Source organism: Artemia sp. Qi Xiang Cuo, chromosome 8, assembly GCF_049724085.1.
Source record: "Artemia sp. Qi Xiang Cuo chromosome 8, ASM4972408v1, whole genome shotgun sequence".
NCBI lineage: Eukaryota > Metazoa > Arthropoda > Branchiopoda > Anostraca > Artemiidae > Artemia > Artemia sp. Qi Xiang Cuo.
The window spans coordinates 61,141,797-61,157,919 of record NC_142801.1 but is presented as its reverse complement, the minus strand read 5'-3'; the positions used below and the strand labels follow the sequence as shown (position 1 = coordinate 61,157,919).

At 36.0% G+C, this 16,123-nt stretch overlaps 1 protein-coding gene across 7 annotated transcripts in view; it reads left to right on the top strand.

Moving 5' to 3' along the window:
* Positions 1–16,123, top strand: part of Reph (Regulator of eph expression) — a 119,670-nt gene that overhangs the window by 61,070 nt on the left and 42,477 nt on the right. For all 7 annotated transcript variants that reach the window (XR_016142154.1, XR_016142150.1, XR_016142149.1 and 4 more), the window contains exon 4: positions 5,974–6,250. Coding sequence is in view for 1 of the 7 variants with exons in the window: in XM_089093649.1 (XP_088949775.1) it covers positions 5,974–6,250 (277 nt within the window). In the remaining 6 variants the exon portion in view is untranslated. The remainder of the gene's footprint in view (positions 1–5,973; positions 6,251–16,123) is intronic.

Genomic DNA, 16,123 nt, shown 5'->3' with positions numbered 1-16,123 from the left:
AATAAACCCATAAAACAATTACCAGATGCATGTTAATATTGAACACTAATTTTTGTTTTGTTTAAGGGGCTGATTGATATTTTAGAATGCACTTAAATTTCCTTTCTCATGCCATAAATTTATTGCCTTAAGTTCGGTGCGCTTGCTCGTATTCTCATATGGAGTCAATCAGAATCCAGACCTGGTCCACTTTTAACAATATTTTAACCGTGTTGTCGATCTGCAAGTACTTGTTGGACTTTTACTTTAAACATTTTTAATATAGATGGCAAAATATTAACTTAAGATTCCGTTTGACATTTTATATATTGTTTAGATTTTTCTAGACGCCTTAGATTCATTACCTGAATGGATACTAAATAATACAGAAAATAAATTACAGTACAAGAGCAGTAAGCCACCAAGCGTCTAACAAGAGTAGTGGAAATGGCACCAGTAATGGCACCTATACAACCAGTTTTGCCTACTTCAAATGATATCCGGCTAATCCCCCTCTGCGGAGAACTCCCTTCGTGATCAACCCCCCCCCCCCTGATATTCCACTGCAGACAATAACCTTCCGGAAAATGCTCATCATATGCAAAATTGAGCAGCCAGAGGGAAAGTAAGACAAATAAAAAACTGAAAAAAGAAGGGATTTTTTAATGTTCTACTTACATGTATTTACATTCTAAGATACAGGTCAAATGTATGATGTAGCTGTAGAATATCCTATATGATTCATTTTATATTTTTGTTTCTTTTGTCTCTTTTTCATGTTTTTTGGACTCGGGGTGGATATATTATAGCTGGGCCAGATAAAGGTTAAAGAAATAATTTCATTGCTCGTTTCAAATAAGGAGTACTATTCATCTTTCTTGTTTCTGAATTAAAGTTTGGTTCCGTTTTATTGAAATTAAGTTAGAATTTAAACAAAGGGATCCTTAAAGGTACTTCATACGGGAAAACCGTCTGATATACGCCTAGTGGACACGTTCTCGATAGCAAGGCATGAATTGTTATCTTGTACTATAGTCCTTTTACACTATAATTATCTTTAGTCTATAGATAATAATTACTAGCGTAACTACTCTCCAATTACAGCTAATTTCATGTTTTCGAATTATTTTCTTTAAAATTTATCTTACTCTGGTTCAGGGTTGCCACCAAAGTTACGTTCGTACCATTTTTGGCACGTTTTAAGTAAAACGGTACGTTTTACGTTATGGTCCTAAAAATGTTACATTTTTGTTGCGTTTTTGAATTCAGGTTACAATTATGTTATGATTTTGAATAATAAGGAAGTTTCTTTTTGTAATCTATTTTTTCCCCTGTGAAATAATCCACTATTCTTACTCTAATCACATTAACATGATTATTAGTATTTTTTCATCCCGCTGTCATTTAATCTTATAAAATAATTAATCACTTCCAGAGATCAGAAAATACCCACTTTCCTTGTTCGTATAGTAAGTTAAGATAATTTTCTCTCTCATGGGGTTATGATTATCATTTTTTCAGTGACAAGTGACAATAGTCAGTTAGTCACCCTACCAACTTTCAATTCATCAGTTGACTTTGAATCTTGTTCCGTTAACAGTCATACTAAAATTATATAAAAAAGGAACTAGTTTCATTAGTTAATGCTAATGAAATAAAACAAAACATGAGGAAAATATAAAAATTTAGAACCAAATTTGGGCTATATATTTGCACATTATGGGGGGGGGGAAGCATAGTATATATTAAATACGTAACCTAATCTAGGTACTTCCCCCCCATAAACCCAAAAAAAACAACAGTTTAAATATTGTGAAAGTGTAGACTAGCCGTGCTTTGCATTTCAGTTGTCCGCTGACTGATGACCATCTGACTAATTTTTCGTAGCATTTGTATCTCACTTTTACTATATGACTGACTAATTTTTATGACACAGGAATCTTTCGTTCCGTTGCAACCTCACTCCCCCCTTTCTGCGTTGATTGACATAACAATAGTTACTTACAAAAGTTGCTCTTTTTTTTGATTTATGAGCATCTAGTTTTGACAAAATATATGAAATTGTAAAAAAGAATCATTTTTTCGTTATACAGAAGCATTGACGAGGGGGTGGTTTAGTTTAGCCGGAGATTTCAATTGAATGCTAAACTTTTTGTCCAAATATTATGGTTACTTTTTTTGATATTTTACCCCCCTGCCCATCTGTAGCCCCATATATAGATGAGTAAACACATTTAATCGTTGTGGTAGATCTTGCGATGACATTCCTTCTTGTTACATTCTTTCGTGTTCTTTCATATTGTAAAGTAAATATTTTATTGGTGGATTTTTTTTAATATATTCCTAGTGCTGTATCCCGGACCATCAGGGGGTTGGGTGTATTTTCAGAAAAGAGGCCATGATGTTTGGAAATAGTATAAAATAAATAATTTAATGATACTGCTTGTGTGTTTAGAATGTTTTCTTCAGAAACGGACAATCACTAGATATTTGGCTTTAGATAATGATAACTAAAGTAATGCCCATTTGTATAAAGAAAATAACAGTCTTGTGTCTGTATAAGATAAGTTTACAGTTTACTTAAAAACTGATCCATATAGATCACATACACCGGACTGGGGCCTAAGTACCCTGAAAAAATAAATTTCTCGGCATTTCTTAATTAAATTATAGATTTTTTATTAGCCCCCTTAATTTTCTTAATTGAATCATTTCCAGTTCATTTTTATTAACTCACTGATCCTTTTGTTCCATCTTCCTTTTATTTCTTTGTCACACAATTTTTTTCAACCACTTTCGTGGTTGAAAACTATTTTTCAACCACTTTCGAATGTTCAGTTACTTCCCACTTTTATCAGTATAGCCAAACGGTAAGAGCACATCCCGAGGCTGTGTTAACTTATGTTATCTTTTTCGATGAGAAATCATATTTTTTTTTTTTAATTGGAAAATGAGAAATTGTACCATATTAAATATAAGTGAAAATTCGGGGCAAAAAATAGATTCATTTTTGCATAATTTGATCTTTTTTATTTGTTTTCCTCAACTCATCGACTTTTTCCGTTTATGTATTTAAAAACTAGATAAATTTGGTGTTTCTGTTATGTAAAACCTAATGCTTTTTGTGCCCCTCGTGTTCACTTATATTCATATATTCTTGAGAAAAAAAATTCTGTACTTTGTAGTTCGTTTTGAAAATGAGTTTAATTTTTTTTATTGTTTGACCCCCTCCCCTAGAAACTCTTTGTACGGACCTGGACTCGTGAGACCCATCAAAACAGCTTTATGCTAACGTTCGTACGATTGAATTGTGTTAACTCTTCTTTTATTTCAGACTCTATTTCGGTTGATAGTGACGAATCAAATTACAAACAGAAAAATGTATATAATGCAAAATAACTGATGTTTCATATGAGAACTAATGACATCGATTAAAATATTTTTGTTCGATAAAATAAAAACAACACAAAAACTCTGTCACTCGGAATTGCTTAAATCTTCATGTTCGAGCAATGTAAATTTGAAGCTAGAGGAGGTGAAACTGAGACTGAGCCAATCTAAAATATTAGACGGGAAGGCAGCGATTAAAATGATTTTTTGGGTGTTTTTAAGAAGCTAGATTTATTAAGATCGTTTTTATTGAAATTTAACAAAAAAAAATTTAGCTGGTTGTCTTCTTTTCTTCAAAGCTATAAAATGTCCTGCGTGAATTGATTTGCATTTTATTTTGTGTGTAGTGTTCATCAATTTTTTGTTAGAAACACAAATATTGAAATTTAAAAACAACTAAATATACAAAATTATAGCTTGGGGTTTTATACACATATCAGGGGAGGGGGGGTCTTTATGTTGTGCAGGTAAACTGGAAGCAGCCCTTGCAGTTAAATAAATAGGAATTTCCAAAAGGCAAAGAAGCATGAATTGTTATTATTGTATACTTCTTAGGCACCTTTTAAAAGTTGGAGGGAAGATTTTTAATGAGATTACGTAAAAATATATTTTTCAAATTATACAGGCAAAAAATGTCCCATCCCCCCTTTAAGTACCGCTCTTAATAGCGAAATTAAGACACCCTGCCTTGAAAAGACACTTTCTTATCAAAAGTTACGTTTTTAAGAGTTGGACGTTGCGTAATTTTTTGGTCTGGTGGCAACCCTGGGTATGATAACTTAAACAAAAAAAAAAGAAATAAAAGAAATAAAACTATAAAAACCAATCCTATAACATATTCTACACCGTATATTCTACCTCTATTTTGGAATATAGTTAGAAAATTCCACAATACCTTCTTTCCTTCATATTTGTCATACTTTACCTTTGAATACTCAATGTTACATGTAGGGAGAATTTTGCGGACAAGAATTGTCGACGAAGGGAGGATTTGACGGGGGGAAATAGCTTAGAACCCTTAAAATATCTTGAGAAACCTTTACTGGTGGCGTGGAAAAAAAGACGCGAGGAGCTCGCTAAAGTCGGCTGTCGAAAATCTTATAAATCGAGTGGTTAATGGTCAAGTGCATAAAATATACCCCTTAAAATTCTGGGCATTTTCTTTACCCAATGACTAGGACGTTAAAACCAACTACATTTCTATTGAATTTATTTACGATTTGTACTTAGACTTGGTCATATTAGCCTCAAAACGTTTTAGGTGTTTATTTAAGGGAGCGAGGGATCTGAAAACTCCTCCAAATCCTCTATTTTCAGCCAGATATTTTTATGTAAAGCTTCTAGCATGTTTAGGGCATGCTCGGACTAGTCTTATTGTCAGGTGTGTTTCGTTTTAGTGATAGCCTCTTACAGTTTGAAAACGAGAACTGTATATTAGACAGCACATTTTTAGCTATTCCTTCAGTGACATGTGTATTTTTGTTTACTCTGTTTCAATTTCATTTTGGTTCACAAATGATGGAGTACATGTTTGTTTTTGTTTGCGCGGGTTATCCTAGGATTTATCCAAATTAGAGCACGTCTCCGATGATTAGTTTTCTTCTGCAATTCTGCAAAGCTGTCGTAGTTCTCATGGGATCAGATTCGAAAATTATTATTACTTGGCAGCCTTCCACATAAATATTTTTTTGACTCGAAGAAGGGAAAAATGATGAGTCCAGACAGATTAATCATTTCAGAAGTAGTTTTTTTTTCGGGGGGAGGGGCAAATTTGTCAGAACAGAAAAATTGTAGCCGGAATGAACGAATACTATAAGAGATCGTGCAAAATCGTAAGACTCATGACTTTTGAACAAAGCGTTCATTTCTGTGACTGACTGACGGATTTGAATCCTATGAGAAGAGTGAAAAGTGTCTTTTGAATTTCCATCTTTTCTGTTGCAAATATTCCAACCAGAAGCTGTTCGTATTTCATATTTACAGAAAAACGGAGCGCTTTTAGTTTTTTTTTTTTTTTTTTTTTTTTTTTTCAAACATTTTAATTTTCGTGTACAATTTAGAATCCAATATGCATCATTATGTTGGGGATGTAGTTTGAAAATTTCAACCTGCTCCCCGCCCCCCGATAAGAGTGATGGGAAAATGATCCATGTGATTAGTATTTTTTTTTCAAGTTTTGCCTATGTAACCTAGGCTTGTTTATATTGCCTTTTAGTTTTTTATAACTTTGGACTGGTTAATAATTTAAAAAGAAACTTTACCAAATCTGTTTTATTTAGAAATCAAATCTACAGAGATTCACAGAGGCTGTGTGGAATGTGAATTTCAACCATTTCTATACATTCCAAGTTTTATTTCTGAACCTAAATTTATAATTGAATTATGGAAAATATGTATTCCGGGTGAAGAATTATCTATTGGAAAAAGATGAATTGCTCTAATCTTTGTTTAACTTATGGGCTTGGAATAAAACTTCTTCGGCTTCAAGTGCCTTGGATAATGAGGGGGGGGGCGTTCAGTTCCGTCATTAGTTGCACTATATTAATTTACAGTATATACTGAAATATTTTTTAATTCCAAGCTCGTTTCTTATTTTTTTTTTAGGCGAGAACGGAGGTCTGAATGTGAGATGTTGGATTGTGAATCGTCCGATAAAGCTCGTGTAAGAGATCGTTCCGAAAGTCCCTTGGATATGGGGGCTGATTCTGCCCTACCAAGTGATTCTGACCTTAATTGGGGTGATCAGCACAGTTCTGAAGAAGAACTAGAAGTTATAAATAGCCAACCAGTTAATGAGTTTCGCCCGGTTAGACTAGAAACTAGGTCAGCAGGACCTATGAGGTCACGAGACCAGCAGGGTGAGAAGAGGAAGTGGTCTCAGGTATGTTTACTACTTTTTTTGAGAGTACATTGATGAACAGGGAGCTTACTCTCCTATGATTCTGCGGAAAAACCGAACTTTCGAATGAAAGTTCAGTTTGGCTAGCCGATACTTACCTCATACGTTGGTACATACATTAACAAAAGCTTTCCTCCGGTTTTGCAATACAAAGACCGGGTTAAGACACCACAAATCCTCACGAAAAACGTTTTCACAACGATCCAATTCTTCTCACATGGCTGAATCAGATCAGTTTCTGTTTTGAACTAAATCCCTTATAATTCCTTAACCCTCTATGAACGGGGAAGAGGGGGGGACTCTATGTACCAACGTATGAGGTAAGTATCGGCTAGCCAAACGGAACTTTCATAGTTCGGTTTTGGCGTCGCCATTACCTCATACGTAGGTACATCTATTAACAAAAGCTTAGATTCCATCCGATTTGGTGGTGGGTTCATAAATCAACTAATATGAAAATTTAGTTTCAAACTCAAATATTCAAATCTGTAAACTATAAAACTGTCTGAACCGCAACGAAATGTAGAGCATCGGTTCGATCTTCTATTTCATGAAGGTAGTGTTGTTTGGGAGTAGACTCCAAAGACCAGCCAGCAGCATTCATTATATCAGCAAGTGATACTGATTTTGATAGCGCCCATGATGTCGCCATGGATCTTGTGCCGTGTGCTTTCCCTTTTCTACACTCTTCTTTTGCTGCCTCATATGCCATAGTTATGGCCTGCTTTATTCAAGAAGAAATGGTTCCAGCTGCCACCTTTCGTGGTGCTGTTTAAGAAAAAGGAATGAAAAACCTTTTTCTCCTTTTTCTGACCACTACGTTAGCCGTTCACTGTGCATAGGCCGATAGTATTCTCACTGGACACAAAGCTGGATCTACATCTAGCGCGGGAAAAGGGATAGTAGAAGGTATCTCATGAGGCTTCACAGTTTTGGGTCTAAACAAAGGAAGTAACCTGAGAGTTTCTGAATTATCCAAAAATTGTGCTGTACTGAAAGACAAGGCATGAATTTCACTCCTTTGGCAACCAGGTGTGATGGCAGTAATGAATACCATATTAAGAGTAAGATCTTTCATATCAATATTCCACAAGTCAAGAAATCGCGAAGTTCTAAAATACCTTAGAAGAAGGCCAAGATCCCAGGCAGGAATATCATGTTGTGTCCGCGGTGATTCGTGCCAAAAATTCTGTACCTTTTTTTTCAAACAAGTATCTTTGCTGATATCTGTCCCTGTAGCTAGAGCTAGTGTTCAACATATTGCTATTTTACAACCCCATATCGTTGATTGTATGAGGTGTCGACCAGTCCCTAGATATAGAATAGAGTCTGCAACTGTCTGAGTGCAAGTTGCGAGAGAATTAATCTTCCTTTCACTACACCAACCCATGAACACTTGCCATTTTCCATTGTACAATTCAATGGTAGATAGTCGCTGGGCCGGGCAATCGCACGGGCTGATTCCTTAGAAAAACCTCTCTTTTCGAGTCCACGCTTGATATCTTCCAGCCGTGTAAATTTAGATTCCTTAGTGCTGGGTGGCGAAGTCGACCCTGCTGGAGGAGATCTGACTGATCTCCGAGCGGTATAGGCAAGTCTACTAGAAGGTTGAGAAGACTCGTGTACCAAGCTTGGCGAGGCCATCGCGGAACAATTAGCGTTATTCGGCAGTTCACAGACTTTCGAACCTTCTCCAGAACCTTTGGGATCAGGGAAAATGGAGGGAAGGCATAGCTGTGTTTGTTTGACCAATCGCGGACAAGGGCATCTGTGCCGATCGCAAGAGAATCTGGAACTGGTGAGAAATATACGTCGGTCTTCCGGTTCAACCGAGTCACGAATAGATCCAATTCTGGCAATCCGTACTCTTTTGACAGGGCTCTGAAGACACTCTCGTTGAGACTCCATTCCGTGGGCAGGCCTTTTCCTTCTCGTGACAGTGTTTCAGTTACTAGATTGAGTGACCCGGCGATGTTTCTTGCCCTCAAGTGAACGTTCAGGGCCATTGTAATCTCGAAGAGTTTTATGGATTCCTCCTCTAGGGAGAAAGAACGGGTTCCGCCCTCTTTGTTTATGTAATTGACTACAGTCGAGTTGTCCGTCGCTACCATGACTACTCGTTTCTTAGCTCCTCCGCAAAGGGTTTGATTGTGTTGGCTACGGCTCTCATCTCGAGGCAATTTATATGAAGAGATTTCTCTTCTGGAGACCAAGTCCCCGAAGTGTCTTGATGTGGGTCCTCTAGATAGCCACCCCGCCCGTAGGTTGAGCTGTCGGTGAAAATTGATTTGGAAACAATAGGGGGCTTGAGAGGAAGGCCTTGACTCAGCCAATCTTTGTTCAGCCACGGTGAAAATGCCTCTTTCATCTCTGTCGTAAGTAGGATGTTTAAATCTATGTTGTTTTAAGATCTATCCTACAATCTGAGCATTAGTAACTGACAGTTCCTGAGATGTAGTCTGTTGAAAGGAATTACTCTTGAGCCCGCGTTGATGAGTCCAATCAGCTTCATCAGTTGGCTTTTTGAAGTATGTGATTTTTCTAGAGCTGCCTTGATTGCATGTATCAAGTTCTGAATCTTTTCCGGGGTTAGGTACACCCTCTTTACCTCCAGGTCTACCAGAAACCCGAGAAATATTATCTGTCGCATAGGTTGCAATTCTGATTTCTCGCTCAGCATGAACCCAAGTATGTGCAGGAGAATCATAATGGTCTTTACATTGTTCTGTAATAATGACTTTTGGTAATTGTGCCGAATCTATTTGTTCATGTAAGCATGCAATTGGATGGTTTGAAGATGGCCATAGTTCACGATGGCACTTTGAACTGATAGATTTTGTTTTTGAAAGTGAACCCTAACCTCATTCTGTGAGTAAGGCCCTTAAAGTCGGCGGAAAACATGAAATACTTTCCAGAGATAATAATCTCGGTTTATTCCTAATCTCCTGAGACAAGTCAGGAATTCAGTTCGAGACAGTATTTTTTCTCATAAAGATCAATTTTGAGTACGCTCTAGAAAGAATATTTGAAAGATGCTGCTGACATCAATTAACAGAATCAAAGAACTGTATCAGTTTTTGGGATAGTGTCAGGAGAGACGTTCTCTGCCTTTAACATCTGTATGACAGTACCTAACGTGAGGTCACTGTATGATAGCATGCTCAGAGTCACTCGTGTGGAAGAATTCAAGGCCAAGAATGATTTTCTGTCAACTGATATGAACTTTATGTCCTCTACTTATCCAGTTGACGGTAACAAAATGAACTTTGGGTTTATGCGTGCTGCTTGTGAAGCTGAAAATGCGTCTTGACATTTGTAAACTCTCGCTCGGTCCGGGATGCCGAAAGGGTCAAAGAAAATACTACGTTTTGAAACGATATTTTCTTCAATATTATATGTATGTACTGTTATCCAGCTAGCATAGCATATTTGTAATTAGACGCTGGAAGTAAATTCAACTGTAATAACCAGAAAAACTTACCTCATGCCAGAACAGACCTATAGGCCAGCGCTGTAGTCGTTACAATACTATGCAATGACGGTACGTACGTCCAAGGCGTCGTGACCTTATATAATGGCGGTCTGTATTCCCAAAGCATTATGACCTTATGTAATGAGGGTCTGTACTCCCAAGGCATTATGACCTTATGTAATGGTGGCCTGTACACCCAAGGTGTTATTACCTTATGTAATGCCGGTCTGTACGCCCAAGTCGTTATGACCTTATTTAATGACGGTCTGTACACCCAAAGTGATTTGACCTTGTGCAATGACGGCATGTACACCCTAGGTGTTGTGAACTTACGTAATGGTAGTCTGTACACCCAATGGTGTTATGACCTTACGTAATTCCGGTTTCTACGGGCAAGGCTTTATGACCTTATGTAATGACGGCCTGTATACCCTAGGTGTTATGATCTTATGTAATGAGTATTATACCATACCATAAATATTGGGTTTAACACACCCAAATGATTAAAATACAAATAATTACAAATAAGATACAAAAATTCACTTCTGTAATGTTTTGTTCCATGATTTTTGGGTACCACCAGGGTTGCCAGCTGATAATATCTAAAAAGGGGTAAAAACTAAGGAAAAAAGGGGAAATTTTACTCAAAGAGTGCAAGTCCGAAACAAAGAATTGCGCGTGCCTGTGAAGCCAAATGTGTGTCAATTGCCAAAACCAGCTCTGCCGCTGAGCGAGGCCGTTGGACGGTAATGGTAGGCCTGGGGCAAATGGTGTCACCCAGTACTTCGTATACACGGTCCAGCGACTCTGCCACAGAGACCTTGTCATCTATTCCGGGGTCGGTGTCTACCATCGACTGCTTGTCATCGAAATGCAGAGAATCGTTGTCCTTATTCTCAGAATTGCCATCACCTGTATCTTCTCGGTCTCTCGAGGCCGTTGTTGAGGGCCCTCACCCCTGTTAGTGTTGGAGGTGTGGTCACGCTCGGAAAAGGATCTTCCATCATTTTGTAAACAAACAATCTGTGACTTCATACTTTTCATTTCATCCTGTAGTGATTATTTAAACAATTACACTCTTATAAATACATAATTTTATCCAACTATAAAATCTTTATAATTAGATGCTGGGACTAATCTGAGCTGCAATCTCCAGACCAACTTATCCCTTGCCAGAAGGCCTATACGCCATAAGCGTTATAACCTTGTGTAATGGTGGTCTGTACGCTCTAGGCGTTATGACCTTATGTAATGACGCCTATACGCCCTAGGTGTTATGACCTTATGTAATGACGGCCTGTACGCCCTAGGCGTTATGACCTTATGTAATGACGGTCTATACGCCCTAGGCGTTATGACCTTATGTAATGACGGCCTGTACGCCCTAGACGTTATAACCTTATGTAATTACGGCCTATACGCCCCAGGCGTTATGGCCTTTTGTAGTGACGGCCTGTATGCCCTAGGCGGTATGACCTTATGTAATGACGGCCTAAACGCCCTAGGTGTTATGACCTTATGTATTGACGGTCTATACGGCCAAGCTGTTATGACCTTATGTAATTTATAAAATATAAACTTATCAAAGGTATTATCCATACCCAAATACTGGATTTACCGCAGCTAAACCATTAAAATACAAATAATTATCTGGCCTACTAAACACCAGGCTAATACATGAACAAAAATATAAACTCATTTTCCTTTCTACTAAATAAAAAATGTTGTATATGTTAAAACAAAGATACTACCTTGGATAGTGTCTATCCGTTTAACTTTGTGCACCACAAAACAGAAACTGATTTGATTTAGCCATCTGAGAGAAATTGGATCGCTGCGAAAACGTTTTTCGGAGGATTTGGGGTGTCTTAACCCCATCTTTGTATTGCAAAACCAGAGAAGCTTTGTTAATAGATGTGGCAACGTATGAGGTAATGGCGACGCCAAACGTGTGCTTCAGTTCGATTGAATTATTTTTATTGCATATTTTTGCAAGCCATTCACATTAATCTTTGTTTTTGGGGAGATCAATAGCACCACCCTTATTAAACCGGGCTGAATAATGCAGTGGGTTATCTAATTCCAAGTTACAGATCCAGACAGATAAGGAACAAAAATTCCTGGAATAAAAAATTACTCCGCCTCTTTAAAACCTGATTGGTTCTTTTGCGTGAAGTATTAAGCCAATAAAAAGAACAGTTTGTGAGTCATGAGTCATGTCATGTTTCACAGGCAAATTCTTTGTTTCTTTGTGGTCCACTATAACTTATTTCGGCTGTGCTTTTCCTAATTAAGAGAAGTGATTGAAGTAAACTAATTGTAGCTATGAAATTGCAATAACATATAAAAACAATTAAAATAATATATATGATACATAAGCCCATTCCGCTTAACTGTCCACCCAAGGCCGTACCCAGAAGGGGGGTTTGAACCCCTTCCGAAATGTTTTTTGACTCGTAAAAACGTAACAAAAATGGATATAAACAAATTTTCTATGCGAATTTTTTTTTTTTGTGTAACCCCCCCCCCCCCCCCCGAAAAAATCTTTGAATAATAACCCCCTCCGGAAAAAGATCCTGGGCACGGCCTTGTGTCCACCTAATTTTGGCTCACCCTTTATATTTCTCAGATTTGCAGAAAATTTTACAAAAGATGTTATTTTTGATGATCCCTTTATAACAAAATCGGAAGAAAATTTGAATGGGGATGAACTCTTCGTTGTAGCATGTTTTACCTTTTGAAACTATCCACTTTAACTGAGCTTGCTAATTTAATTTATATAAGCGACGATCGCAATATATTTTCCTATAATATTCTGGAATATGTGACATTTCTAAGGAAAAATAAGAAATAGCAATAATTGTTTGTTATTAGTGTCAGTAGGAGAAGAGTTTAAGCCCCCTCTACCTAGCTGTACCCATGGTATATAGAGACATTGCTTTAACGTCTAAAAAGCAAAAGAAATAGTAGTTTACCAATCATTGTTTGATCTTCTCTTTTCTAACGTATTTTTTCTTACTTATTTCTTGTATTTTATTTTCTTTTATATTTTTTTGTTCTAAATCATCTTGTTTAAATTGCATCAATTTTTCGATAAAACTTTATGAAAATGTGGCTTAAGTTTACTTAAATTTACAGTAGTTCTAGGTACATTGAATAATTCTTTGTTTAAACCTCTAAAAAATTTATATTTATATATATATATATATATATATATATATATATATATATATATATATATATATATATATATATATATATATATATATATATATATATATATATATATATATATATTGTTTTTCATATTTTGTTCTGCTTAAATTTTTTTTAGATTTTTTTTTTCATTTAGGTATGTCAGAACTTTTATCGTTTTTTTTTTTATTTATTTACTTATCGTAGCATAAGATAACAGTCTCTCCACTTTGTTGGAAAATTACTTTTCTTTACTTTAAAAGTTGATTTCATATATGTCTTGTGTCGATTTTAAGAAAGAACTGTAAATACTTACCATAAGTTTCTTTTACTGCGGAAGCATTAAATAGTTCCTTGAATAAGTAAGCAGCAATGGGCAGATCCAAAGAAAAATTGTCATGCCGGGTTGTACCATTCGAATTAAAAATAGGATTGAGAAAAAGAAATCAGAAGCGTTTTATTAAAAACTTGTCATTGGAAGTGATCTTGCAATACCTAGTCATATGGAAATGTTTAACTATAATTTCCAACCAGGGTTTTGGAACCCTTGAACTCACGGTTTTAACTCGGCCTCATAGAAGTTTAGCCTTTTGGGTTCTGACTCCTAATTTTTTAAGGTTGGGTGTTGGGGTGAAGGGGTGGGGCGTAGGTTTCTTTTATTTGCAAAGAAATGCTGCGTTTGCCAAATTCTAGGTAGGCCTATATTTTGAGTTCGAAATTTCAGATTGCCCACATATTCGTATAAGAATTGTATTGACAAAACATATGTCGAGTTGGTTTATCCCCTTGAACTATTACATATACAAGGTTAAAAGGGTACTGGAGTCGGAAATTATTCTCATCAATATCCATTTTTGAATTATAGGTACATTTTGAACCCGGAATGTCAACACTGTCAACAACGGAATATGTCAACACTGGTGAATAAATTCATCAATTGCAAACATCGAGGTAGTGTGACCACCTCGAATCCATTAGTATAAAAAGGCACTAGAATACGAGTTGCCAGTAGGCTTGCAGGCAGAGACTTACTTTGTGTCTGAAATTACTGTTAGCAATAATGTCAACAACATGAATTTACCGTCACCGTGTGAAAACTTTACGAAAAATAAAGTTTTTAAAGAAAAGTAAATGCCATATTAAACTTAAGATCAGTAGAAATAGAAGCCTACAATAACTCAAACTCAAAACGACAAGAAATTATTATTAAAGAATTAAAAAGGAAAGGAGAATAATTGGTATGACTGTAACACTGCATATAAATTTATATAAATGTATATATAGTGGGCTGTAATAATGCAAAAGGTAAATATAACATTGGTTTAAGAATGGATTAAATAAAACAAGACAAGTTTTTTAAACTGAAAGTAAGGAACGACGTTAAAACTTAAAACGAACAGAAATTATTCCGTATATGAATGGAGCTGTCCCCTCCTCAACGCCTCGCTCTTTACGCTAAAGTTTGACTTTCACAACTCTATTTTTTTAAACAATAAAAAAACTTTAGCGTAAAGAGCGAGGCGTTGAGGAGGGACAGCCCTCATATACGGAATAATTTCTGTTCGTTTTAAGTTTTAACGTCGTTCCTTACTTTCAGTTAAAAAAACTTGTTTTTTTTATTTAATTTTTGAACGTTTTTGAATTAATGCAGGTTTTGATTTTGGCTCACCGTACATGAATAATTAAAACAAAATTTGCATATTATATTTGGTTAAATGGCTTTCTCGAAACTTGTTTAATTTTATTTACGAACGTTTTTATTAGTAATAAATATACGTAACTTAGAATTAACTTACGTAACGAACTTCTATATTCATAAATTTTTAACACGTATATTAGGGGGTTCGCCCCCTAGTCAGTACCCTGCTCTTTAAACTATAGTTCGAATTTTTTTCCAGTTCTTTAAAAATGACCTCTTAATCACAATCAGTTGACCAGTTGAAAAACTTGTTTTTTTTTATTTAATTCCTGATCTTTTTCTTTAATAATGCTGGGAAATCCGGCGCCCCCTTCATAGCAATTTCCCTTCCCCCATGAAAACTTCCTTCATGGAAAGATCCTTCCATATAGCCCCCGACCCTCGCCGTACCCCACCTCCCCGAACAAAAAAACTATGAAAAATACATTATAAATAACAAAAAACAATACAAAATTTTAAAAATTATTAAAATTAATAAATTTCAGCCCTCCCCCTGGGGACTTTGGGGGATCAAGTCATCCTAAAAGACATTTTTATCATATTTTCGACCATGCTGAACAAAATGGCTATCTCAAAATTTTGATCGGGTGACTTTGGGAAAAAAATGAGCGTGGGAGGGGCCTAGTTGCCCTCCATTTTTTTTGGTCACTTAAAAAGGGCACTAGAACTTTTAATTTCCGTTCCAATGAGCCCTCCACGATATTCTAGGACCACTGGGTCGATACCATAACCCCTGGGGAAAAAAAAAAAAAAAAAAAAAAACAAACAAATAAACACGCACCCGTGATCTTTCTTCTGGCAAAAAATGGAAAATTCCACATTTTTGTAGATAGGAGCTTGAAACCTCTACAGTAGGGTTCTCTGATACGCTGAATATGATGGTGTGATTTTCATTAAGGTTCTATAACTTTTAGGGGTCTTTCCCCCTTTTTTCGAAAATCAGCCAAATTTTCTCAGGCACGTAACTTTTGATGGGTAAGATTAAACTTAATGAAACTTATATATTTGAAATCAGAATTAAAATCTGATTCTTTTGATGTATCTATTGGTATCAAAATCCCGTTTTTTAGAGTTTCGGTTACCATTGAGCCGGGTCGCTCCTTACTTACAGTTCGTTACCACGAACTGTTTGAAAGAAAGACAAAGAATGAATTTACAATGATAATCAAGTTAAAAATAAGTTTTATTTGAACAATGCCATAAATCGATGACATTTGATTATGATATTTGGTACTTCGCATTGATATTTCAGTTTTAAAAGTTTTATCAATTTTCTGAAAACTCCCTAAGAATTTTACGAAAAAAACTTCTTAACAGACGTTTGGTATTTTCTTGGATAGGGCTATTGTGGCAACTTTTACCACAGCAACCAATGATTAGAACCCAAGTCCTAAAATTGGTCTCAATCAGGAACCCTTATCGCTATCTAAATTCACAAAGTGAAAAGATTTTCAAACAGAGGTGTTTATTGTTTCAAATAGTTTGTGGT